General features: G+C 38.0%; 3 protein-coding genes across 8 annotated transcripts in view; 2 read left to right on the top strand and 1 right to left on the bottom strand.

Moving 5' to 3' along the window:
- The window catches only part of LOC133540579 (lisH domain-containing protein ARMC9), a 79,662-nt gene extending 73,765 nt beyond the window's left edge, over window positions 1-5,897 (bottom strand). For all 6 annotated transcript variants that reach the window (XM_061883305.1, XM_061883301.1, XM_061883303.1 and 3 more), the window contains exons 1-3: window positions 3,899-5,897; window positions 3,689-3,814; window positions 790-954 (exon numbers count right to left, since the gene is read on the bottom strand). In XM_061883305.1, coding sequence (XP_061739289.1) covers window positions 790-954; window positions 3,689-3,814; window positions 3,899-3,994 — 387 coding nt within the window. In that variant the 5' untranslated portion in view covers window positions 3,995-5,897. The remainder of the gene's footprint in view (window positions 1-789; window positions 955-3,688; window positions 3,815-3,898) is intronic.
- Window positions 5,898-6,214: 317 nt separating this feature from the next.
- polr2h (RNA polymerase II, I and III subunit H) lies at window positions 6,215-19,100 on the top strand. Its single transcript, XM_061883300.1, has 6 exons — window positions 6,215-6,488; window positions 9,201-9,279; window positions 12,117-12,200; window positions 12,397-12,490; window positions 14,797-14,880; window positions 18,798-19,100. The coding sequence occupies exons 2-6, from the start codon at window positions 9,207-9,209 to the stop codon at window positions 18,913-18,915; spliced, it is 453 nt and encodes a 150-aa protein (XP_061739284.1). The 5' UTR covers window positions 6,215-6,488; window positions 9,201-9,206; the 3' UTR covers window positions 18,916-19,100.
- A 4,745-nt stretch (window positions 19,101-23,845) lies between these two features.
- mfsd8l1 (major facilitator superfamily domain containing 8-like 1) overlaps window positions 23,846-27,441 on the top strand; it is a 46,440-nt gene continuing 42,844 nt past the window's right edge. The window contains exon 1 of the mRNA XM_061883299.1: window positions 23,846-24,193. Within this exon, the coding sequence (XP_061739283.1) occupies window positions 24,118-24,193 (76 nt within the window). The 5' untranslated portion in view covers window positions 23,846-24,117. The remainder of the gene's footprint in view (window positions 24,194-27,441) is intronic.

The raw sequence follows: 27,441 nt of genomic DNA, 5'->3' as shown, positions 1-27,441 counted from the left end.
GAAAATGTATGTCTCCTGTGCAAATTTAAAGAAACTAATACTTTCAAAACTGCAAGACTGTCAGTCTCTTAGTTTGAACTTTTGGTTGGTTGAAAGTGTTCATGCAATGCACAGCTTCTATTCATGTTTTAATCAATACACTGATTCCTATGAGGCAGGGAGTTACTCAAGACTCCTGAATAGATTCCCTCTCTTGTTGAGTTAGCACAAGATTGATATATGGAAATGACAAATGAGGTATTTGATACCTAGACAAGTTTGTATTTATTGTTTTGTTGAACCCCAGATAGGCTGTGAATTACAGTTCAATGGTTGTGTAGATACACTGAGAGACAGTTTAAGTTCATTGTGTTCTTTATTGTGTTTTTGCAACTGCACCAATTTTTTTTCTTAGAATTTTCACTAACAAAGTGTAATGAAAAGAGGATTATTTGTAATATGTACATTTTCACAATCTGCTTGATCTATTTTGGGCCAAAGTAAACAAAGAATACAATCTGAAGAGTGTTGTAGGTTTAATTTTAAGTTCTCACGCCACGACTTTACCAGTCCGGCCCACTTGGGAATAGATGTTCCTCCATGCGGCTTCCTGAGCTAAAATGAGTTTGACACCCCTGCTGTAAATATTCTACAGCTATTCTGACATAAATACTGCTTTAACTTGCAATGCAACATTCTGACCAATAGCACAGCATAGTGGACACTTTGAGCATATGAATATTATGTGCTCTTAGGAAAAATAGGGTCTTGTAATTCATAAAATAGTAATACAAAATAACTAAATCGTACTTGTCTTGAAGGGTGACTTCTCAGTGGGTAGATGGTAAAGTGGATGTGGAGGTAAAACTCCAGCTTTAGGGCCTCTGTGTTGTTTGCATCATATGGAATAAGTTCAGCCCACAGCTCAAAAAACACATTGTAGTCTCCATTATCAAAAGAGCTAAGTAGATCTTTCTGTGAATGGAGATAAACAGGTAATGGGTAAGACAAGACAAAATAAAAAGAATAAATGAGACAATTATGCAGCACCCTCTCTAGTTTTGTATATCCAAAAGGCTGCATGACACTAATTGTCACATTGAAATTAAGGCTGTCAAAATTAACGAGTTAATACAAATGACTAATCACAAACAAATATTGCATCAATCATGAACACACATAGATTAGTCATGCAACTTATTTTGACCGTACAAGTTATTTTACCTTAAAGGCAAACTACAATTTTTTGAGAATTATGCCTATCATTCACACTCATTATGAAAGACATGACGACGGCTGGATTTTTAAAAATACATTCTAAATAACAAATAAATTCGATCAAATGTCCGCTTACCATGAATCCTGAGGGAACAAGCACTTTTCGGGTCAATCTCCCCAACTCCAGGTCCCAAATGAATATCAAAGTGTCTCAACTTGTCAGATTATATCCTCAACCATCTACTTTTCAGGTGAGATGCATGATTTATGATCTACATTAAATTTACAGGGATCAGGGAAGTGAGGAAGCAGTAGATCACTCGATGATGTAAACATAAGGACTCACGCAAGTGATCACGTCGCCGATGTAAATAGTTTGTCTGCGTTGGCGCTTATAATAACAATATCACCAGTACTTGGTTTATATTAAAATCACAAAATGTAAATGGCATATTGTTGGTGCTTTTGTTATTCATCAAATTTTATGGGCAGAATAGTGAAGCTCCCATTGGCTACGCTGTAAGCTGACTTTTGTTTATGTTCATTTAATAGTTAGATTGCATTGAAAGAAATCCGTCCGTCATCATGTTTTTCTTAATGATTATGAATGAGGCAAAATTAAAAAAAAAAAGTGCAGTTCCCCTTTAACTGGTATACTGTCAGTGTTCAGAGCAATGCATTTTTCACTACAAAAATGACTGGTGTGCTCACTTGCAAATTTTACTCCAAAATACACCCCGAAAGAACTTTAGATAAAACTGTTTCCAGGTTTTGTGCAAATACATGACATGCATTCAAGTAAAATATTTTTAAATGTTCCTGAATTATATTTATACAATGAAATTGAATTTGTGTACCCATATTGAGATAATTTCTGAAAAGGACTACACTTTTTTGAATTTTGTCTATTATTCACCATCCTTACATAAGACAATAAACACATTTTTCTTTTTTTATGCATTCTAACTTGTACATAAAAACTACCAAAAGTCAAATAACAATGGCGCTAATAGGAGTTCTCTATTCTGCCTACAAAGCACGCTCATCCAAAAGCCTCTATAATTGTTTTATATACATACGCTAAGTCTATGTGTAATGTAGTAACAGGCACATTCATAATAACATGCAATACTTAAGTGTTTTCCTCATTTTAAGGAAACATATCGGCGTATTAATTTTACAGACATATCACAATTTACGCTTTTCCATTTAACAAAAACAATAACACTATTGGCAGACTTAATGAGAGACAAAAAAGACTACTTTGGGACAACTCACTTGGATGCCGGCTTATGGGATGTTTGTATTTTGCTGTTTAGATAAAGAATTAATCCTCACAGGTTAAAAAAATGTTCTGCAAATGAGCGTCTTGTCGTGTCTTTCTTGCCAATCTCAAAGTTGACCAACTTCTTGGTTTATAGCCACATCCTTCTACTATCTAGGTGAGAACATGATTCAAAATATAGAATTCACTGTCACCAACTTTGAGCTATATGCAGCAGCAACTTAGTATGTCAATTGTGTAGCTGAACGAGCTAGTTAGCTCTCTGTGATCACGGCACCTTTAAAAATAGTTTGTCTATTTTAGCGCTTATAATAAGAATATTGGTAATATTTGGTGAATATTTAGGTCACCAAGTGTTAGAATAATTATGTATAAGTTATCACACAAGTCTTATTCTTAAAGGCTGTTGCTGTAGATATTATCAATTGTGCTGAAGTTGTACTTTTCTATCTGTGCATAGGGACAACCTGCAGTCTTGGATTGCAAGCCGTCTGGTATCAATGTTTGTGTCCAGACCTGGCCTGCTGACTGCCAAGGACGAACATTGAGTACCTCTGTGCGCACAAAAGAGAGACAGGGCGAAATCTTGAGTGTCAGCACATTTCCATTCTGAATAATCGTGTATTGTGTTTAACTGGGGCTGCTGGCATTACCCCTCTCTTCAGAAGCAGCCTCAGTGATGTAACTAGGGACCTCCCGAATAAATAGTGGAGCTCGTGGGCTGTGCCTTAGGGCGTAGGTTGGAACTGTAACTGAGTGTACAGCCAAATATGTCTCTCCTCATTGAGCAAAATTGAACTATGTCCCTGCATGATTCCTTGCTTCTTGTCTGTTAATAGATGTCATCAGTGTTTGAACCTGACACCAAGATGTACATTTTTGAATGTATTTTAGTGGGCTTTATAGGCGGAATAGTATACTCCCATCAGCTGCATTACACCTTGTACTTCCAGTATTTAACGGCTTAGAATGCATAACAAAAAGTAAAACATGTTTTTGTCTCACATAAGGCTTGTGAATAAATAATGGGAACAACATTTTTTAAATGTGCAGTTCCATTTTAAGAAAATTTTGAATATGCAAGCAAATACTCGCCTGTGATATCATGATTATTCCTAAATGTAATTAATCAAATAATAAATAATTTGACAGCCCTAATTTATATATATATATATATATATATATATAAAGATTCTTTTCAAGTACCTGGGTGATGTGAGTCTTTAAATCCCTCAGAACATTTCCTTGAGGCTTGGGTACAAGCTTTCCTTTGTTTTTGCACTCTTTGTCAAAACTCTGAACAGTTTCATCAAACTGTTCAATCTTGAGGTACTGTGGTCAATGAAAAATAAGCAAAAAGTGTCAATTAATGAAGACTGACATTACTCACTGTTATACTGCTAGATGGATAGATACCTCCTTGATCATCCCGAGCAGATTGGCTTCTGTGGCTAAGATGTCCCCCATCTTGGCTTCCTCCTTGAAACTCATGTGTTCCTCTTTGAAACTCATGTGAGTATCTACAACTTTTTAAAATCCCACATAGAAGGCAAACATGTATTCTTCTATAGTTCTGATTTTGAAGCCTTTGTTGACTCCAATCAGTTTCTACTATTGGGTGCATTCCATTGAATCCGACGTGTTTCTACCACATAAGCCTCGGCACCAGCGACCCCGTAAGGCAGTGTTTTTCAACCTTTTTTGAGCCAAGGCACATTTTTTGCTTTGAAAAAATGCGGTGGCACACCACCAGCAGAAATCCTTAAAAAACAAAACTCAGTTGACAGTAAAAAGTCGTCGCAATTGTTGGATATGACTTTAAACCAGTGGTTCTTAACCTTGTTGGCGGTACTGAGCCCCACCAGTTTTATATGCACATCCACTGAACCCTTCTTTAGTGAAAAATAAAATGTTTTTCGAATTCAAGACAAAGTTATATGATCTTTTACTGGTGCACAAAATGACCTGTGCAAGAACATCACCTTGTTTAAAGAACCAAACCAACACAGTGCATGAACTCGTAACAAATTACACACCTGCAAATCAGTTTGGGTTCTGCTGTTGCCGTATCCCTAATATGCCGATAGGGAGAAGTTTTTATGTACACGCTGAGTCGGGTCTGGCTTGAGTGGATGCTCCGCCGAACCACTGAAGCCGACTCACTGAACCCCTAGGGTTCGATCGAACCCTGTTTAAGAACAACTGCTTTAAACCATAACCAAGCATGCATCAATATAGCTCTTGACTTAAACTAGGTGTACTCTCACCACCTGTCACATCACACCCTGACTTATTTGGACTTTTTTTGCGGTTTTCCTGTGTGTAGTGTTTAGTTGTTGTCTTGTGCTCCTATTTTGGTGGCTTTTCCTGTTTTTTTGGTATTTTCCTGTAGTAGTTTCATGTCTTCCTTTGAGCGATATTTCTCACATCTACTTTGTTTTAGCAATCCAACATTTTTTTGTTGTTTTTATTCTTCTTTGTGGGGACATTGTCATGTTCGGATGTACATTGTGGGCGCCGTCTTTGCTCCACAGTAAGTCTTTGCTGTCGTCCAGCAATCTGTTTTTGTTTACTTTGTAGCCAGTTCAGTTTTGGTGTTGTTCTACATAGCCTTCCCTAAGCTTCAATGCTTTTTCTTAGGGGCACTCACCTTTTCTTTATTTTTGGTTTAAGCATTAGACACCTTTTGACCTGCACACTGCCTCCCGCTGTTTCCGACATCTACAAAGCTATTAGCTACCGGCTGCCATTTACTGATATGGAAGAGTATTACACGGTTACTAGAGTTCTAGACAGTACAGACACTCAACAACAACGCATCATTTGCAGACTATAGTTACTGGTTTGCAAAAAATATTTGTGACCCAAATAGGTGAAACTAGATAATCTCCCACGGCACTCCAGACTGTATCTCACGGCACACGAGTGTGCCGCGGCACAGTGGTTGAAAAACACTGCCGTAAGGGACAAGCGGTAATAAATGGATGGATGGATGATTCCAAATTATGCTCAGCAAATCCTGCAAACACATTGCATTACTGTCCTCGTTAACAATGCAAGTGGAATATACTCTTGGAAAATGGTAGATTGGATTATGGGTAACCAAAAGTAATCTATTTTGAATATATGTTTACACGTTTTTATCACAGGAACAGTTCATTATAATTGCCTTAAAAATGGAGGCAAACGAGCTAGTGCTAGCTGGCATGCTAATAGTTGTCGTCGAAACCATCATTCCTCACCTTGTTCCTACATTGCAAGTCTAAGATAACACACTTAAAGGCGAATTTACCCTCTCGCGTCGTGATATAAACATTAAAAAGCCTCACAAGTTCGTCTTTCCTGACATTAAGGATATATTCATTTGCTAGCAACCGTCAACAGATGGGACGCTAACTACATAGCAACCAAAAAGTTGATGCTGGAAAGTAGAAGAAAATGTCGTAAAATAATGGCAAAGATATTATGGCAATAGGATTTATGTTTTTTGTATCAAACTTGATTTTATAACTCTTCGACAACATATAAAAATGAAAATATTTATTTAGGCATAAAATGAAATATTTTTCAACATATTTACACACCATGCTGTTCGTGAACCGGAAGTATATGGCGTACCAAAGGTTGGGCACATCAGTGCGCTATGGTTCCGCCGTCTCACGATGTTGTGAATGAATACAGATTTAGCCAGACTTAACGAGATACCAACCTTTTAACAAGATGTAAAAAAAAATATTTTTTATTCAAGCCTAAAGAAAATATTTTTAAACGTTATTCCACGCCATGCCGCATGAGACTGACGTAAACGGAAGTACGGGGGCGTGTCTAAGGTTGAGCACATTGTTCAACTGCGTTTCTTCACGATGTTATGAATGAATGAAGATTTAAGGAGGTTTTAAAGAGTATCTTACAGTCGCACATGTTGTCACATAACTGAGGCAAGTGCTAGAAAATCTTGGGTGCACAATACGGAATAACGTAGCTCACCAGCTCCAACAAACTTAAGGTAAGGAACTGGTTGCTCGCTAACAGCTAGCCTATAACTCAGTGTTTTTCAACCACTGTGCTGCGGCACACTAGTGTGCCGTGGGAGATTATCTAGTTTCACCTATTTGGGTTACAAATATTTTTTGAAAACCAGTAATTATAGTCTGCAAATGATGTGTTATTGTTGAGTGTCTGTACTGTCTAGAACTCGGCACAGTAACCGTGTAATACTCTTCCATATCAGTAGGTGGCAGCCGGTAGCTAATAGCTTTGTAGATGTCGGAAACAGCAAGTGGCAGGGTGCAGGTAAAAAGGTGTATAATGCTTAAACCAAAAATAAACAAAAGGTGAGTGTCCCTAAGAAAAGGCATTGAAGCTTAGGAAAGGCTATGCAGAACAACACTAAAACTGAACTGGCTACAAAGTAAATAAAAACAGATTGCTGGACGACAGCAAAGACTTACTGTGGGGCAAAGACGGCGTCCACAATTTACATCCGAACATGACAATCAACAATGTCCCCACAAAGAAGGATAAAAACCACAGAAAAATGTTTGACTGCTAAAACAAACTAGTTGTGGGAAATATCGCTCAAAGGAAGACATGAAACTACTACAGGAAAATACCAAAAAACGGGAAACGCCACCAAAATAGGAGCGCAAGACAAGAACTAAAACAGTACACACAGGAAAACAGCACAAAAGTCCAAATAAGTCAGGGTGTGATATGACAGGTGGTGACAGTACACCGATTTTGAGTCAAGAGCTATATTGATGCATGCTTGGTTATGGTTTAAAGTCATATCCAACAATTGCAACAATGACTTTTTACTGTCAACTGAGTTTTGTTTTTAAAGATTTCTGCTGGTGGTGTGCCTCTGCATTTTTTCAAAGCATAATATGTGCCTTGGCTCAAAAAAGGTTGAAAATTCTGCTATAACTTACGTCGTGAAGCACGTATAACTTTGTTGCTACTACATTTTTATTAAACTCGTGCTCATTTAATTTTACAGCGAGTCAGAATATAAGTAGGAAGAACTTGAAGCAAAGCGTATTTAATCCTACCCCCTTTTCGTATAACAGCAATTACTAGTATATATTAGGGACAAGCGGTAGAAAATGGATGGATAGAGGAGTGTTCACTTTCTGTTTCTATTTTCTAATGCAATTTACGTAAATTCCAAATACAACAGCTTTCTTGTATAAATTGTTCAGTCAGTTATGATTCACATAAGGTGAATAGTATCTTATTTTCAAAACAATTCAAGATGTCTATCAGAATTATTCTTCTATTTCAATCAATCAATGTTTATATATATAGCCCTAAATCACAAGTGTCTCAAAGGGCTGCACAAACCACAACAACATCCTCGGTAGAGCCCAGATAAGGGTAAGGAAAAACTTACCCCAGTGGGACCGTGGGACGTCGACAATGATGACTATGAGAAACCTTGGATAGGACCGCCTATGTGGGCAACCCCCTTCCCCCCTCACTAGGGGACCGAAAGCGATGGATGTCGAGCGGATCTAACATGATAATGTGAAAGTCCAATCCATAGTGGATCTAACATAACCGCGAGAATCCAGTCCAAAGTGGATCCAATATAGTAGCAAGAGTCCCGTCCACAGTGGAGCCAGCAGGAAACCATCCCAAGCGGAGGCTTGGGATGGGGACATCTCAGGAGCGCAGAGATGTCCCCAGCCGATACACAGGCGAGCAGTCCATCCTGGGTCCCGACTCTGGACGAGTGATCCATCCTGGGTCCTGACTCTGGACAGCCAGTACTTCATCCATGGCCACCGGACCGGACCCCCTCCACAAGGGAGGGGTGGACATAGGAGAAGAAGAAAAGAAAAGACAGATCAACTGGTCTAAAAAGGGAGTCTGTTTAAAGGCTAAAGTATACAAATGAGTTTTAAGGTGAGACTTAAATGCTTCTACTGAGGTAGCATCTCGAACTGTTACCGGGAGGGCATTCCAGAGTACTGGAGCCCGAATGGAAAACGCTCTATAGCCCGCAGACTTTTTTTGGTCTCTGAGAATCACTAATAAGCCGGAGTCCTTTGAACGCAGATTTCTTGCCGGGACATATGGTACAATACAATCGGCAAGATAGGCTGGAGCTAGACCGTGTAGTATTTTATACGTAAGTAGTAAAACCTTAAAGTCACATCTTAAGTGCACAGGAAGCCAGTGCAGGTGAACCAATATATGCCTAATATGATCAAACTTTCTTGTTCTTGTCAAAAGTCTATCAGCCGCATTTTGTACCAACTGTAATCTTTTAATGCTAGACATGGGTAGACCCAAAAATAACACGTTGCAGTAATCGAGGCGAGACCTAACAAACGCATGGATAATTGTACTTTGTGAACACTTTTAGTTTGAACAGCCTCATAAAGTGGATCATATTAGTAAATTGTTTCTCTTTTACTTATATCATTCCATTATTTAATCCCACATACTGATATGTTAAAAGTCTTAAATGTTGTAAGTGCATACAAATGTTTTGGGTATGCAACCCTTTTTTGTAGAACTATAACCTACAGTGATTCTGACAATGTATCCCAGGGTCTGTGAAAGTTAAAACCCACTTTTTATTTGTATATTCTCGTTGCAAATGATGCTCTGGTTTGACATAGGAAATTCATCGAGATTATTGGAGTAATGTTTCCAGAATTGTAGTTCCTGTTTTTTCTCATTTCCTTTGTTTTGTTCTTGTCAAAAACAGGAAAAAATGGCTGGAATTCTTTTTGAGGATATCTTTGATGTGAAAGACATCGATCCAGATGGCAAGAAGTTCGACAGAGGTTTGTTATGACGGAATAATAATGTATGCATGTGCGTATAATTTATACAATTTCTGTTTATTATGAAACTACGATTTTAGTGTGGCAGAATATCCAGGAGTATTTTTCTGTGGGGATGTAACAATATCAAAATCTCACCGTAAGTTAGTTATTACGATATGTTGGTATAGTCCAGAAAAAAAAAGGCTTGGTAAAAATGCCATAGCGTGTATATTTAAGCGGCAGGAATGACTTAGACTTAGTCAAACTTTTTTGATCCACAAGGGAAATTGTTCCACATAATAGCTCAGTTATACATTGTTTTTTTTCTTTAATGTGCCTGAAAGAGTGGCAGCACATCACAGTATCTCATTTGAATGTTTAAGATAAACACACTTACTGTAATTGAACGCAAACATAATGCTCAAATGTTTTAATTATGTTTATTATTACAAATATGCATTTTTAAGTGCTAATAATTGTTCGGCAACATCCACTGTTACAAGCAAATATATTAATTTACAAAAATTACAGTTGTGTGTCTTCAAAGTGACAATGTAAACATCCAGTGTAACAAGTGTTAAACGATATGTTAAGTTTAGTGTCTTTCAACTTTTACTTTCTGAGGAGCAGTGGCCATTTTTATTAATACTGTATCAGTTTGGAAAAAAAAACTGTCAGAAAGGTTAACTGACAATTAAACTTTTACTAATATAAATACCTCACAATTGGATGTTGAGTCTTGTTGGCTTCAAATATATTTCCCGGGTGATGGTTTATTAAGTAACTTTTCATATTACTCGTATTCCCCGCATGATGCGCTGTCCGTACTCCCTCTAGATCAGGGGTCACCAACCTTTTTGAAACCAAGAGCTACTTCTTGGGTACTGATTAATGTGAAGGGCTACCAGTTTGATACACACTTAAATAAATTGCCAGAAATAGCCATTTTGCTCAATTTACCTTTAATAAATAAATAAATCTATATTTATAAAAAAATTAGTATTTCAGTCTGTCATCCCGTCGTACGTTTTTTTCCTTTTACGGAAGGTTTTTTGTAGAGAATAAATTATGAAAAAAAAAATTTATTGAACGGTTTAAAAGAGGAGAAAACACGAAAAAAAAGAAAATTAAATTTTTAAACAGTTTATCTTCAATTTCGACTCTTTAAAATTCAAAATTCAACCGTTAAAAATAAGAAAAACTAGCTAATTCGAACCCGTTTGAAAAAATAAAAAAAATAATTTATGGAACATCATTAGTAATTTTTCCTGATTAGGATTCATTTTAGAATTTTGATGACATGTTTTAAATAGGTTAAAATCCAATCTGCACTTTGTTAGAATATATACCAAATTGGACCAAGTCATATTTCTAACAAAGACAAATCATTATTTCTTATAGATTTTCCAGAACAAAATTTTTAAAAGAAATTCAAAAGACTTTGAAATAAGATTTCAATTTGATTCTACAGATTTTCTAGATTTGCCAAAATATATTTTTTTAATTTTAATCATAATAAGTTTGAAGAAATATTTAACAAATATTTTTCGTCGAAAAATCAGAAGCTAAAAAGAAGAATTAAGTTAAAATGTATTTATCATTCTTTACAACAAAAAAAATACTTGAACATTGATTTAAATTGTCAGGAAAGAAGAGGAAGGAATTTTAAAGGTATATGTGTTTTAAAATTCCTAAAATCATTTTTAAGGTTGTTTTTTTTCTCTAAAATTGTCTTTTTTAAAGTTATAAGTAGCGAAGTAAAAGAATAAATGAATGTATTTAAACAAGTGAAGAACAAGTCTTTAAAATATTTTCTTGGATTAAAAATGTCGAGCAAAGCGAGACCAGCTTGCTAGTAAATAAATACAATTTAAAAAATAGAGGCAGCTCACTGGTAAGTGCTGCTATTTGAGCTATTTTTAGAACAGGCCAGTGGGCAATCACCTGATCCTTACGGGCTACCTGGTGCCCGCGGGCATCGCATTGGTGACCCCTGCTCTAGATTATTTTCCACCAAACGGTGCGCAGTGAAAACGCTGGAGACAAAGGTGGCGCACTTTGCTTTGCAGTGCGCAGACTAAATTATCTCCGTCAAACAAGGTTTTCTTTTCGTCAGGGTTTGTTGGCAAAACAACTCAAAATGTTATGGACAGATTTTGATGAAATTTACAAGAAATGTCTGAAAAAAAAAACTATTTTTCTCATCATCTATGAATACACTACTCCTGCATGCTTTCCTCTTATCTCCCCTTTCCTGCTTTCCAGCCCCACCTTGCTGCTGCGCAGAGGATTATGGGAGATGTAGTTTATTTCAGACTGGCCAATGCAAAAGCTCCAGATAAATACTACCCTCACCAAGTTTTTGTTTGACATCGTCATACATCACGGCATTATTGTGAAGAATTTAAAAATCGTAACACCGCGGTATCTACAATACCGTTACATCCCTACAAATAAGTACTTTAAGATAATATTTATGTCATTTACTGTGGGGTAATACCAGAATAACAGTGCCAAAAAGGGGCTTTAGTCTAATTTTGAAAAATATTTGTAACCTATCGCAGTATTTTATTAAAACCTCAAACTTCTACTCAGATGTTTTTTGTTTTTTTTTAACTGCATAACGGTTTAAAATTGTCTGCCTTTTGATGTAAACAATTGGGCCAATTATAAAAATAGTGATAGACTGTATCAGCTAATTTAAATGCAACATTGCCCCCTTGTGGATACAAACTAAAACAATATTTCTATCACTGTACTGTAGCATTCGTTGGACAATGGAATCATTTTATAATCGTCCTTCACTGAAGCCAAGAGATTTATGCTTTTTTTCCCCACTAATTATCATCCCACAGTGTCTCGCCTACATTGTGAAAGTGAATCCTTTAAGATGGACCTCATTTTAGACGTAAACATTCAAATCTACCCTGTGGATCTCGGTAAGAACACGTCTCCACACTCATGTAGCTGCAAGTGTCTTTGCCTGACTAATTATTACTGTTATCCCACTGAAACATGTACTGAGGTCATTAAAGCTGTTGGAGTAAACTGGTCTATAGTCAAGCTAAACAAATTATTTAGTTCAAGTTAAACATCAAATACATTGGATTAAAAAAAGAGTGTTTCTCCCATTAGGTGACAAGTTCAGATTGGTCATTGCCAGCACTTTATACGAAGATGGAACACCGGATGACGGGGAGTACAATCCTCAGGATGACAGACCGTCCAGGTATGTTTCCAATAGTGGTAAATCATAGGGGTGTAACGGTACAGAAAAATTTCGGTTCGGTACATACCTCGGTTTAAAGGTCACGGTTCGGTTCATTTTCGGTACAGTAAGAAAACTACAAAATATACATTTTTGGTTTATTTATTTACCAAATTTGTGAACAATGGCATAACATACATATACACACAGGGTCCATTGCCAGGGTTAATGTGGTCAACATGTATTAAATAAAAACTAAATAAGATAAGGCTCAATGGTTTCTTAAAGGGGAACATTATCACCAAACCTATGCAAGCGTCAATATATACCTTGATGTTGCAGATAAAAGACCATGAATTTTTTTAACCGATTTCCAAACTCTAAATGGGTGAATTTTGGCAAATTAAACGCCTTTCTGTTTATCGGTCTTTTAGCGATGAGGTCAGAACGTGACGTCACCGAAGTAACACACCCGCCATATTCATTTTCACATTACAAACACCGGGTCTCGGTTCTGTTATTTTCCGTTTTTTCAACTATTTTTTGGAATCTTGGAGACCATGCCTCGTCGGTGTGTTGTCGGAGGGTGTAACAACACTAACAGGGAGGGATTCAAGTTGCACCACTGGCAAGAAATCTCCCGCCAGACCCCCATAGAATGTACCAAAGTGTCTTCACATTTGACCGGCGATGCCAAGACAGACATGGCACAGAGATGTATGGATAACCTGCAGATGCATTTGCAACGATTAAGTCAACGAAATCACAAATGTGAGTTTTGTTGATGTTGTTGACTTATGAGCTAATCAGACATATTTGGTCACGGCATGACTGTCAGCTCATCGATGCTAACATGCTATTTACGCTAACTGTATGTACATTTGAAACCAGATACCCCCATTTAATGCGAAACAAACACTTACCAATCGACGGATTTAAGTTGCTCCAGTGTCACAAGATGCGAAAGTCCTGATCGTTTGGTCTGCACATTTTACAGGCGATGCTAATAAGGCAGCCATGCTATGGGCCACTTCATTAGGTACACCCACGCTATGACCAAATAGCGTCAATAGCTATTCGCTCAATAGCTTCAATTTCTTCTTCAATTTCGTTTTCGCTATCTGCCTCCATACTCCGACCATCTGTTTCAATACATGCGTAATCTGCTGAATCGCTTAAGTCGCTGAAATCCGAGTCTGAATCCGAGCTAATGTCACTATATCTTGCTGTGGTAAGGGCCATGTTGTTTATATTGGCAGCACTGTATGACGTCACAGGGAAATGGATAGTGGTTTCGAAGATAGCGAAAATAAGGCACTTTAAAGCTTTATTTAGGGATATTCCGGGACCGGTAAAATTTTGAAAAAAACTTCAAAAAATACAACAAGCCACTAGGAACTGATTTTTATTGTTTTTAACCCTTTTGAAATTGTGATAATGTTCCCCTTTAACAAAAACCTTTCTACATATTAAGTGCTTTTTTTGATTGATTGATTGAGACTTTTATTACCCTGGCTAACTTGGCAGTAAGATGATATATGGGCTCATTGTTCTTCCACCATAGAAGTGGGTCAAAATCTAGTTTTTAATACAATATGGACTTAAATCTCCTGCTATAAAAACATTTGTTATTGCTTTAGCCCTGCCTGACTCGCCGAGGAGAGGCTGCTTGAATGCGGTGGTGACGCTTCAAATGGGTTAGCATGTGTTATGAGAGTAGCTTATGTGTTTATGTGGCCCTTTAACATGTGACAGCATGTGATGTCAGTGAGTGTGTGGGCTAGCGAGGTGAGGGAGTTTAGCGCGAGTTCGGGAGTGGCTGGTGTTTTGTTGGATTGGCTGTGTGCAAGACCTCAATAAAGCCACGATTTGCAACTAGTCGCCGGACCCTTCATTTACCCTGGAGTCCGGAGCTGTGGAGACCCACTTCCGGGTAGAATAAAGGGTTTCGCCCCAAAGAATACATCAGCCCTGGAGGAGTGTCTCCCCTGCGCTGCTCGACTACGGTTTGGGAGCCGGAAGCAGGAAAGGTGCAACACATGTTTGACATGATAGAAGCAGCTGCTGAACAATATCGGCAAACCTCCATCCTCCATTGTTGTATCGCGCAGCCAAAGTGTTCCCAAATGGGAGCTCTTAACGAGGCAGGAGGGTTTTCCACCTCTGGCTTTTACATGTTGTCCTAGCCCAGTCGCTGCTAGCATGTGTACTCATTCGGTACACCACCGAAACGGTTCAATACAAATACACGTACCGTTACACACCTAGTAAATCAATAACATTGTTTTATCAGGATGATTTTCTATGTAATTGTGTATACATTACAGGGCAGACCAGTTTGACTACGTGATGTACGGGAAAGTTTATAAGATTGAGGGCGATGAGACATCGACAGAAGCAGCCACACGCCTGTGAGTAATCTTTATTATTTGTGTCTTTCTGTTTGACAATAGATAAAGACTTGTTGCAATATGTGAATGATTCTTTGTCCTTAGTAGAAATTGGCATACAGAAATTATTTATTATTTTTAAATAATTATTTTAATGTTAAAAATAAAGTAGCTATTGGCTCACAAACAAGTCACAGAATTATGCCGTTGTGTAATTTGCACATGTAATTGCCATTAATGCTGTAGGTGAGAGGTATATTGCTGTGGGAGTGACACCATATGTTTTAAGCCTTTCTTCTTCTATTCTTCCTTTTTGTATGTCGCAAACAAGACTGAGATTTGTCGCCATTTGCTTTTTTTTTTTTTTAAAGTCTCGAGACGCCGGTGAATACTCTTAATACGTTTGTATAAGTTGGCAACACCAATCCTCACTGCTTTGTCTTCTATTTCTCTGGCTGACGAGTTGTGAATAAGTTGTGATTGGAAGCGGAATTACGATGCACAGTGCCACCTGCTCATTGGCCTTGTGGTTAGAGTGTCCGCCCTGAGATTTGTAGGTTGTGAGTTCAAACCCCGGCCGAGTCATACCAAAGACTATAAAAATGGGACCCATTACTTCACTGCTTGGCACTCATCATCAAGGGTTGGAATTTGGGTTTAAGTCACCAAAAATGATTCCCGGGCGTGGCACCGCTGCTGCTCACTGCTCCCCTCACCTCCCAGGGGGTGATCAAGGGGATGGGTCAAATGTAGAGGAAAAATTTCCCCACACCTAGTGTGTGTGTGACAATCATTGGTAATTTAACTTTAACATTTCTTGTCACGGTCATTGTGACAAAAATGATGACGGTTATAATTATTGCAGTATTTTTCATTGTGCTCAGTGTACTTTATAGTGAAATATTTTTACCAAGGTTTATTTAAAAAAAAAAAAACACACATTCAAAATTATTTCCTTTGTAGAAGAAACATTTTTGTAAATAAGAACACTGTGTTTCATCTACCTCAAGTAGAAATTGAATGTGCATATGAAAACAACACAAGCATTATAAGCAGAGTAATATGGCAGAAACAAAATTACATACATTGATCAAGCAAAATTGTGAAAATTGGGTTAGCAAATTAGCATCTTATGGACATAAGATGTAAAGAAATAAAAACGAATAAAAAAAATTTTGCAAGATGGCACCTGATGGCCGTAAGACATAACTGCACTTTTTGTCCTTATTGATGAAAATAGAATCCATAAGGGCTGCACGATTACGGACAAAATAACAATTCCAATTGTTTAGATAAATATTGAAATCACGATTATTAATCACAATTACTCATTATGTCACTACTATGTTACGTTATGTTACTATGTTATTATGTAGAGTGTTGGGGTGAGGTGTGAACGCGACGCCATCATGTAAACTAAGTAATGTGTAATAAAAAGGCTATTGATAAACGTTATCCATATACACTATATAAAGCCAATTATTTGTGTTTTTGTTTATTAATAGTATCACATATCAGCTTTTTCTCATTACATGATTCCCTTTTCTCTATTTTTACATTTCGATGGAGAGCACTTTTTTTTGTTAAATACATTTGTGTACATTAACATGTAGTAAATGTAAGTATCGGGACAGCTCCATTAGGAGTTGGAGCAAAAATGTCGCATAGGAATAAATATATACACTATAAAATATTAACAACATGCTATGTCAAATAAATGTTTTTTAAAGTAATAACTTTGTGAACTGAAAAAAAACAACAAGTATTGTAAAAAAAAAAAAAACATGGTGTTTACTTTTTTGATATCAATATAAAACACAAAGCAGTTTGGCCAATGAAAATAAAGTCAATGAACAAGATTTGTTCTTCAACAACACAAAGTGGTATATCGCGACAGTTTGGCCACCAATATTAAACGGGAGTCATACCTCACAAATCTAATAGACACTTTCAAAATGAAACTGCAACATCAAGTATTTTTCGCCTCTGCCGTATACTTTTTGTGTGGAACAAATGCGTCCGTCTCTAATATTGCCTACACGTGTCGCCATCGCAGTCTCCAGAGCAAAGTCCGTGTAGTTGCTTGCTGCCATGTTTATTAAAGCCAAACGGCACTTAGTATAAATGCGCGGTTTGCGGTCTCATCCGCGGAATACGCGGGTAAACCGGGGGTCGGGCGGTTGACATGACGAAAAAATAGATTTTAATTAGATTCGGGCGGTTGGCGGTTGAACCATCCAGAGATATTTGATATACATGGTTCTGGGATCGGTATCCTTTGCCATTCAAAGAGCCATTTAAGACCCGTGTCACAAAGCGAAGAAGTAATAGGAGACATTATTATTCTCTTGAATGACTGCCGGCAGTCACCTAGATATTAAGTATTAGTGCGTGCTATGAAGCTATTGGCTTTGTCGCCTTCTACAGCATGCATGATCTGCTTGTCAGTCCAGCATCATGTTGTGTGTGGTTTCCGCGGCAACACGCACACGACTGCAAGGCATACTGGGTGACACAGAGTACACTAATGGTTGTGACATAAACAATTTTAACTCTCTTAGTAATATGTGCCACGCTTTGAAGCCACACCAATTAAGAACGACAAACACATTTCGGGAGAACATCCTCACAGTAACACAACATAAACGCAACACAACAAATACCCATAATCCTTTGTATTCACCCACCCTGTGCGTCGGTAAAGTGGGCGGGGTTGGGGGCGCGGGGGTGTAAAATATATTCAGGATGTGTCATGAATGCAAAGGATTCTGGGTATTTGTTGTGTTGCGTTTATGTTGTGTTACTGTGAGGATGTTCTCCCGAAATGTGTTTGTCAATCTTGTATTGTGTGGCTTCACAGCGTGGCGCATATTAGTAAGTGTTAAAGTTGTTTATATCACAACCATCAGTGTACTCTGTATCACCCGGTATGCCTTTCAGTCTCATACATGTGACTGCGGAAGCTGCACATAACATGTTGCTGGATCAACAATCGGTTCGTACATGTTGTTGAAGGTGTCAAAGGCAATGGTTTCACAGCATACCCATATTCTTGTCACCAGGATGAATGCTATTGAATAATCGCGAGAACGTCAGCGGCTCCAATTGACTTCATTACTCTGTGAAACAGGTTTAAATAGCTCTGTGAGTGGTAAAAGTGGCCAACCTCTGATGTACTTCAGCGGGCGGGTACGGTCCTGATAAAATGTTGGTTCGGGTGGACGGTGGGTGGATGACGGTTTTTACGATGCGGATGCGGATGATATAATTTCCTATCTGCGCATCTCTTGCACTTAGTGTTCTCTTGCACTTAGTGTGCATGCAATTCTGGTTCCAGGAAGTGAGCAGTGTTGTCTAAAATGTATTAATAAATGAGGGTAATTTTTTTGGGGTAATTACAATTTTAAACAGTATTACTAACCGTCTGGAATTTTATCACGGTTTATCAGTATACCGTTTATCGTTACATCCCTAGTGCCATCCACTGTACCGAGTACAAAGTTGTAACAACAAGTTCATTCACAGACAGTCCCATTATAAAGTGTTAATGAACAAGGGCAAAGCGATGGTGCCAAATTTTTTTGTGGTGACCTGCCAAAGACCTCCATTATAGCACAAGTCCTATGGGCAGAACTCAAGTTAACACTGTCAGGGAAATAGAAGTTAAGAACATTCAAAGAAAGATTATCTTATTCCCTTAATATAAATGCATATACTTAGTGAATATGCATTGTTAATTATGGTTAATTAAACACATACCTTGTTTAAAGCCTTTTTAAACTACCTGGCAGTTGTCTCTTCTACTGTATGTAAATTATAATTAGGTATATTGTGTGTATTGTGTAAAAAAAAAAAAACAATGAATAAAGAGGTGAAGATGCTTCACGAAACGCATTGTCTCACATCATCAAGCTTTAATGTGCCTTTCCCTCTTTCAGCTCTGCCTACGTCTCGTACGGCGGTCTCCTCATGAGACTGCAGGGAGACGCCAACAACCTCCACGGTTTCGAGGTGGACTCCCGGGTGTATCTCCTCATGAAGAAACTGGCCTTCTAAATCCCATTCTTCCCCCGTTACAGTCAACATTGGTACAATTACGCATTTCGAAAGGGCTTACAAGAATCATGTAACATGGACTATTTTTATAATTTGAAAAGAAAAAAAAGAGCTGTACTAATTTTACTGTGACACTTAGAAACTTCAGAAAGTCTGCTGATAATCTGTAAATATACTTTTTTTTTTTTTACATGACTGTTTTTTTTGGATACTCTACATCAGGGGTCTCAAACACACGGCCCGCGGGCCAAATGCGGCCAGCAAGACGTTATTTTGCGGTCCGCATCTTGATGTGAAATTAAATGTTGGTGCGGCCCGCAAGTTTTATATGAAAGGCGCTTTACAACTTCATACTTTTATACCCTCGATTTTTCGGGGAGACTCCCAATTTTTAATGCCCCTCCAGGGGTAATCATTCTCCCGAATATTACTTAAATAACAATATTAAAGGGACACCATGGGGACACTGTCTTTAGCGTCCTCTACAACCTGTACAAACACCATGCCAGCCCAGCCACATACTGTATTTGGCTTCTGTTGACGCAGTTAGCGACTGCAAGACATAGTTGATCAACAGCCACACGGGTCACACTGCGGGTGGCTGTATAAACAACTTTATCACTGTTACAAATACGTGCCACACTGTGAACCCACACCAAACAAGAATGAGAAACACATTTTGGGAGAACATCCGCACCGTAACTCAACATAAACACAAAATAACAAATACCCAGAATCCCATGCAGCCCTAACTCTTCCGGGCTGCATGGGATTCTGGGTATTTGTTCTGTTGTGTTTATGTTGAGTTACGGTGTGGATTTTCTTCCAAAATGTGTTTGTCAATCTTGTTTGGTGTGGGTGCATATTTGCAACAGTGATAAAGTTGTTTATACGGCCACCCTCAGTGTGACCTGTATAGCTGTTGATTAAGTATGTCTTGCAATTACTTCCGTGGGTCTTTCAGAAGCCTCATACAATATGTGACTGGGCCAGCACACTGTTTGTATGATGGAAAAGCGAACGAAACGACAGGTTTTAGAGGACGCTAAATGCAGTGCCATCACGGCACGCCCTTCTTATTGTTGACCGGGTGAAAACCGGGAGAATGGTTGCCTCGGGAGATTGTCGGGAGGGGCACTGATATTCGGGTGTTATCCGGAAAGATCGCAAGAGTTGGCAAGTATGTTGCTAGGGCGGGAAAGCAATTCAAAGACGGAGAATTCATCAAAAAGTGCATGTTAGATTTTTTTAAGAAATCTTTTTTTGCGGCCCAGCCTCACCCAGTTTCTGTATCCAGTGGCCCCCAGGTATATTGAGTTTGAGACCCATGCTCTACATCTTCATTTATTTCATGGCTTCAAAATTATGGCTGTCTTCAAATTTATTACAGCTTTAAAATTTGAAATGGCAATTTCTGATAGCGCCTTTTTCCTTTGATGTGTTGTATTACGACAATATTAGCATTAAAAGGTTTATCATCTGCCTTCCGTGTTAATGTACAGTACACTGAACCTTGGGATTATGAACAAGTCTGTTTTATTTTATTAAAAAGCATATTTTCTAATAGTCATTTTCACTGTATTTTTTTATGTTATAGTGGTTATCAATTTATATGTAGTGTTTCATAATGATACGTAATATTGGCAATCAGCGTATCTGATGCTGATGCTCGTGAAGATGTGCATTGTCACTGTTGACAGTGCAGTGCTTGTACTAGGGGAGTTTTTAATCACTTGGGGCCCTCCACATAAAAAACAACAACATAGTGATTTACCATGTTAGAAACTACCATGCAGGCTGCACAATTAATGCTTGGCGAGCTGTGCGATGAACATCACTGATCCCAACGATTTTATTGCAATAGATAGGTTATTCATCAGGAACATCATCAACATAGAACATAACTTTATTGTCATTGCACCTGAAAACGGTTGAAAGGAGATGTAAACATTGGGAAAGGAGAAAGAGAAAAAATAACTTATAAGCTAAGCTCCTAATTGGGGGGCTCAGAAAAACTTTGTTACAACACACACAACTGGAGGTTTGCAATGGGAGAGAGGGAGGCATCCGGTCCGAAACTGCATCCACCAGGGGCGCTGCTCAGTTGTACGTCATACCGGGATGAGGGAAGCGTTAAAAGGCATGCGATTGTGTATGTGTACGTATCTGTAGGTGCGTGTTGGTCCATAAGCCCACAAGTCACTCTGTTCGGTGTCATGGGCCAAATTCACTACAGGGGTGTTTATAGCATGACCTTGCCACGTCCAGTGCAGAGGGAGCCGAGCTGTGCTACAAACTCAAAGTACTTTTAAGGGTCATATATATATATTCACATATTACTCATTGTTAAAATCGGCCCGCTGAGGGCAACCATAACTGCTATTTGGCCCTCAATGAAAACCAGTTTGACATCCCTGCTTTAAAAATATACATGTTGTATAGTTTTACGTCTGTGTTTTAGAAAACCTAAACCATTGTGTTCCTGATCGGCTGAGGACAGTTTAGTCCTTAGCATAGTGCTGCCTTTGTTTATATATTTACAATAATCGCCACTAAATGTGGACACTCTAGTTAAAATTTAATTAAGGGCAACGCTGAAAGAAGCAGAGTGTTTTTTTGCGTGGAATTCCACCACCACGTCACATGTGTGTGTAATGGATGTCACAGGATGGTGAGTAACATGCCAAAAAGGCTTAGACGTGTATGTAAAAGTGGAATCAGGAAAAAAGAAAAGCTGACAAGGGATTTGCCATTTTTCCCATATCCTCACAACAAGATTGTAATAGTTAATCATCACGTTCAACAATTGAGAATTATTTGTCCTGGGTAGTGAAAATAAATATATATAATTAATGTCTAGCCTCAGTGAGAAATGATTTGAATGAAGTAGAACTCCAAGAATCTGCACAACTATTTTCCAAGTAACTGCAAGCTGGCAATCGATGGTGCTGGTTAAATAAAAAAACATGCGGAAAGAGTCCAGACTTGGACAAACTTTATTAGCCCCCGAGATAAATTGTTGTCCATCACCTTAGCGCTTCGAATGTCTCGGCTTTTCTCTATGGTGGTTTAAGAGACTGTTTTCCCGCTGGCCTGCTAGCTTCGAGACAAAGTGGCTAGGGAAACAGATACAGCTTCAATAGCCGTATTCCCATGGTCAAGCCACCCCTGAACTCTAGACAACGGAAGTTCCCTCAGTCAGCAATGGTTTGGGGAGCCATGTCAGCTGCTGGTTTTGGTCCACTGTGTTTCATCAAGTCCAAAGTCAATGCAGCTGTTGTAAAGCTCTTTGGAGATGATGATTTAATTATCCAGCATGATCTGGCACCTGCTCACAGTGCCAAAACCAGCAGTAACTGGTGTACTGACCATGGCATTACTGTCCTCGATTGGCCTGCCAACTCTCCTGACCTAAACCCCATAGAGAATTTGTGGGGTCTTGTGAAGAAGTTGAAAGACTCCAGACCCAATAATGCAAATGAGCTGAAGGCCGCTATTGAAGCATCCTGGGCATCCATAACACCTCAGCAATGCCACAGGCCGATTGCCTCCATGCCACGCCGCATTGATGCAGTAATCCGTGCAAAAGTATTCCCAACCAAGTACTAAGTGCATTAATTGACATTTTCAAATGTTTGATTATGTTTTGCTGTTATAAATCTTTTTTTTTTACATGGTCTGAGGAAATATTAAAATGTTTTGAGATAGGATTTTTGAGTTTTCTTAAACTGTATGCCATAATCAGCAATATTAAAATAATAAAAGATTTGCAATACTTCAGTTGATGTGTAATGAATCCAGAATGTATGACATTTCCATGTTTTTAGTTGCATTACAGAAAATAAAGGACTTTATCACAATATTCTAATTTTCTGAGACAGTCCTGTATATATATATACATATATATAAAATCTCCTGATGATTGAGGGAACCCCTCATGAAACAGTTCTGTAGAGATGAAGTAGTCTTGTGATTTTTCCCACACCTACATATTGCGCTCTACCACGGTATCGAGCACTATTCTCTGGATAATCCAATCAAGACATATATATATATATATATATATATATATATATATATATATATACATACATATATATATATATATATATATATATATATATATATACATATAAAACAAAGTGCAAAGCCATAGGATCACACAAGTTCAGTAAATAATTTACATTTGGAACACAGCATTATTGTATGTTGAAGAGGTTCATTTAGCCTACTGATGTGTATTTATATATGGTTGATTTGTATAGGCGAGTAAAGTAAAATTTTGTACCTGACAAAGTTCGGCTACCTTTTTATTTATTTATTTTTTTGCTCTAATGGCTTCTGTTTATTATTTTACTAGATAAAATACACAGTATTTTTTTAAATAAATTTCAACAATAACAAACAGATGAGAAACAATAAACAAAATAGTTCAACAACAACCCCAAAAGGAAATAAGTGGTAGAAAATGGATGGATGGATAAAACATTACAAAACATAAAAACAGTACAAAACAGCGCCAGGAGGTTGTAAATTTAATGTGACAAAATAGAGTACAAAAAATTATATATATATATGTAAACATATATATATATATATAGGTTCGGCTACCTTGCTTCTGCAGCCTTCATCGGCGTGACGTCGTCTGTGACGCCACAGATGACGTCATGCTGACGCTTCTATTTCACAGCTTTTTATTTGTTAGAGTAGAGAGTGTTTAAACACAGAGTTCTAATTCTTTTTTAAAGGCACAACAAACAGGTCGAGTATTGAGAAACTTACATTTATTAATATAACATTTTGCCAATCGTTTAATGAGGTTGCAAAGGTAACATTCCTAATTAAATCAATCCAAATTAGGATCTGGACGGGAGGTGAACCCGCGTCTGTGATTGGTCGAGGTGTAACCGGACACCCGGAAGTGACGTAGTTGAGTTACAAATGCACAGGAGAAGCGCTTGCGTGACATTTTTTCACATTAAGGTGCAGCCACTTCTTCTTCTTCTTCTTGGATTTAGGATTGTCCCACGAACAGAAAAGATCCCCACGTTATTCCTGTGTATGTGTTTTATATCCCGTTCCTACAAAACGCAACACGACCAGGACTGTAATTGGTAGCAACGCACTCAGGATTATTCTGACTGAGGACGATTGCGGGACATTTAAATAACTCACAATAATGTGAACGGACTTCTTAACATTATGGATGATGGACGGAAAAGGAAGTTGACGTTTTTTACCATCGGACTCATCTTCCTGTTGAGCGGCGTGGAATATGGTAAATATGTCTTTGAAAACGCTCTCCATTGCTTTTTTTATGTACTAACTCAGTGGTTCTCAAATGGGGGTACGTGTACCCCTGGGGGTACTTGAAGGTATGCCAAAAGGGTATGTGAGATTTTTTTTTTAATATTCTAAAAATAGCAACAATTCAAAAATCCTTTATAAATATAATTATTGAATAATACTTCAACAAAATCAATCCATCATCAATCAATGTTTATTTATGTAGCCCTAAATCACAAGTGCCTCAAAGGGCTGCACAAACCACAATGACATACTCGGTAGGGCCCACATAAGGGCAAGGAAAAACTCACCCCAGTGGGACGTTGACCATGATGACTATGAGAAACCTTGGAGAGGACCACATATGTGGGCAACCCCCCCTCTCCCTTATCCCAAGCGGAGGCGGATCAGTAGTGCAGAGATGTCCCCAACCGATGCACAGGCAAGCGGTTCATCTTGGGTCCCGACTCTGGACGAGTGGTCCTTCCGGGGTCCCTACTTCGGACAGCCAGCACTTCATCCATGGCCACCGGACCGGACCCCCTCCACAAGGGATGTGGGGACATAGGAGAAAAAAGAAAAGAAAGAGCAGATCAACTGGTCTAAAAAGGGGGTTTAGTTAAAGGCTAGAGTATACAAATAAGTTTTAAGATGAGACTTAAATGCTTCTACTGAGGTAGCATCTCGAACTGTTACCGGGATGGCATTCCAGAGTACTGGAGCCCGAACTGAAATTTAACATAAGTTATTTGATAAATTTAAACCTTTGACATTTTCTGATCATAAGGTACATTTGTTTTAAAATAAATGTTTGATATTTAAAGTTTATCAAGAAATCCGAGCAAAATAAGAATCCAAATTTTTTTTACGTATTTTAAAAACCCAATGACTTATATTCTATTTAGCTTTGAATATAATTTGAATGTCCTCAGAGTGTTAACCATGCCTGTTGTTTAATAGCTTGAAAACTTGCTTTCATAATGCTGTCTCTCACTCCAATTATGTGGTTCTTTACAACTGAATCTTCAGTTCCTGTTCCTTCAGTCATTTGAATGAAAAAGTGGTTCTATGTTTCTAAATGGAAATGATCTGGATCATAAATCTTCTTACATAGCCCTGACAAATCTGTTAAATAGCAAAACACATTCAGGACTTGCCTGCAACTTTTACATTTTTTCAGCAATGTCTTAGTCAATAGTCATTGATCCAATCTCGATCCTCTATCAAATTTCAGATTTTGTCTAAAATGTCTTCTTGTGCAGACTCCACGAGCTTCATTTAAGTCAAATTCTAAACTTGAACATGGAATTTTTAGTTCCATTCATTGGGTTGTATCAGTTTACCTCTTAACAGAACCCATTATTTTACTTGTCTCACAAAGGTGTATTGGTCATTGTGAAAAGTTGCTGGTATTCGTCATCGGAAGACAAGTCAATTTTGTCTCAGGTGTGGAATAGTTGACTTCATTGTGCACAAACCCGGAGAGGAGTTAAATGGGAAATGCCGTGAGTCAGCCCTTAGCTTTGTCTGTGCTAATAGTTGAAACTGCAATCAAGAGGGCCTTTTCCACCACAGAAACTTTAGGAAGACTGCAAGTGTGTTCTACTATTCAACATTCCCAAGTACATAGATCGCCCGCAATCAAATTCCAAACGGCTCGTTTGGAGCAACTTTGAAAGAAGGCAAGACTGCTGTATAAATATCCCAGCCATGCCTCCATGGTTTAATTAAAAAATTTCATGACTTAGACAAGCTTTAATGATCCACAAGGGAAAGTGTTCTCATGACTTATGGTTATCCTAACTATAACATGAGGAAAACAAGCTCACTAAGAAGTAGGGCTGGGCGATATAACGATATACTTGATATATCGCGGGTTTGTCTCTGCGATATAGAAACTGACTATATCGTGATATTCGAGTATATGTTCTCACACAGTTGCTTTTAGCTGCGGGCATTACACTACAGTCGTTTCCCACTCTTTCTTGTCTTTCCTTCCCATAGAGACATAAACAAGCGCACCTTCTTACACACGTGTGCAACGTCACACGCCCTCTCCGAGCATAGAGGTAGTAGCTACATGGGTAACATTAGCTGTGATGCTAACCGTGCAATGCGAGTGGTAATACGAGAGAAGGTGCGAATCCAGTAACAAATGAAGGAAGAATTAATTCCCAAGAAATACAGGAATGGGTGCGTCGTCTGGCGGTGGTTTGGCTTTAAGCGGAAATATGTTAGATAGACAGATAGATAGTACTTTATTGATTCCTTCAGGAGAGTTCCTTAAGGAAAATTAAAATTCCATCTGCAGTGTACAGAGTTGAGATCAATTTAAAAAGTAAAAAGTAAATAATGGGGGTATAAATGGAAACAAAATAGAAAAATATTACAATAAGAATAAAAATAAAAAGCAAAAATGGGAATAAAAATATAACAGTAAAATAAAAATACAAGAGAAACTAGGCAGTAGTCACCATGTTATGAAATTGTTGTTATGTTATTGTTCAACATGTTATGACAATGTTGAACAATTATGCGGCAAAAGCGTTGCTACAAAAAGTAGCAGCACTTCTAATTTGTAGCATCATTTGAAAAGGCACCCACTAGAGCAGGGGTCGGGAACCTTTTTGGCTGAGAGAGCCCTGAAAGCCAAATATTTTAAAATGCATTTCCGTGAGAGCCATATCATATTTTTTAACACTGAATAGAATAGAATATACTTTATTGTCATTATATTTGCATATAACGAGATTAAACACTCCAACTTAATGTGCGGTCGTGGGAACAAATATGGGGTAAAATGAATGACACAAGAGGTAATAAACGAAAAACTAACGATTGAAATAAACAGACTACTATCTATTAAAAATAACAAGCAAACCTGTACAATATAAAAAAACACTATAGAAATACAAAATACTGTACAATATACAGAACAAGACAAGAGTACCGAAGTAATAATACAACTAAATGCGAGCATTTTTTAAGTAAGACCAACATCTTTAGAGTATAATAAGTCTCTAATTCTTTTTTAATAACATTGTTATTGCTTGAACAAGTGCGGTAGAAAACGGATGGATGGATTAAAATGCATGAGAATGTTTTATATTTTGAACGTTATTTTTAACATCGTGATCACCAGAGGAATTATTTATTACTTATCGTGTTAAGCAATGTCAGCTAAGGTTTATCTGAGAGCCAGGAGCAGACATCAAAAGAGCCACAGCTGGCTCTAGAGCC

The sequence above is a fragment of the Nerophis ophidion genome, linkage group LG22 (genome assembly GCF_033978795.1).
Source record: "Nerophis ophidion isolate RoL-2023_Sa linkage group LG22, RoL_Noph_v1.0, whole genome shotgun sequence".
Taxonomy (NCBI): domain Eukaryota; kingdom Metazoa; phylum Chordata; class Actinopteri; order Syngnathiformes; family Syngnathidae; genus Nerophis; species Nerophis ophidion.
The sequence above is the reverse complement of the archived record's forward strand: the minus strand, read 5'-3'. Positions and strand labels throughout refer to the sequence as shown.

Coding starts and splice junctions, on each gene's coding strand:
- polr2h (XM_061883300.1), top strand. CDS start 9,207: ATGGCTGGAATTCTTTTTGAGGATATCTTTGATGTGAAAGACATCGAT. Junction 9,280..12,116: donor TGGCAAGAAGTTCGACAGAG/GTTTGTTATGAC, acceptor ATCATCCCACAG/TGTCTCGCCTACATTGTGAA. Junction 12,491..14,796: donor CAGGATGACAGACCGTCCAG/GTATGTTTCCAA, acceptor TATACATTACAG/GGCAGACCAGTTTGACTACG.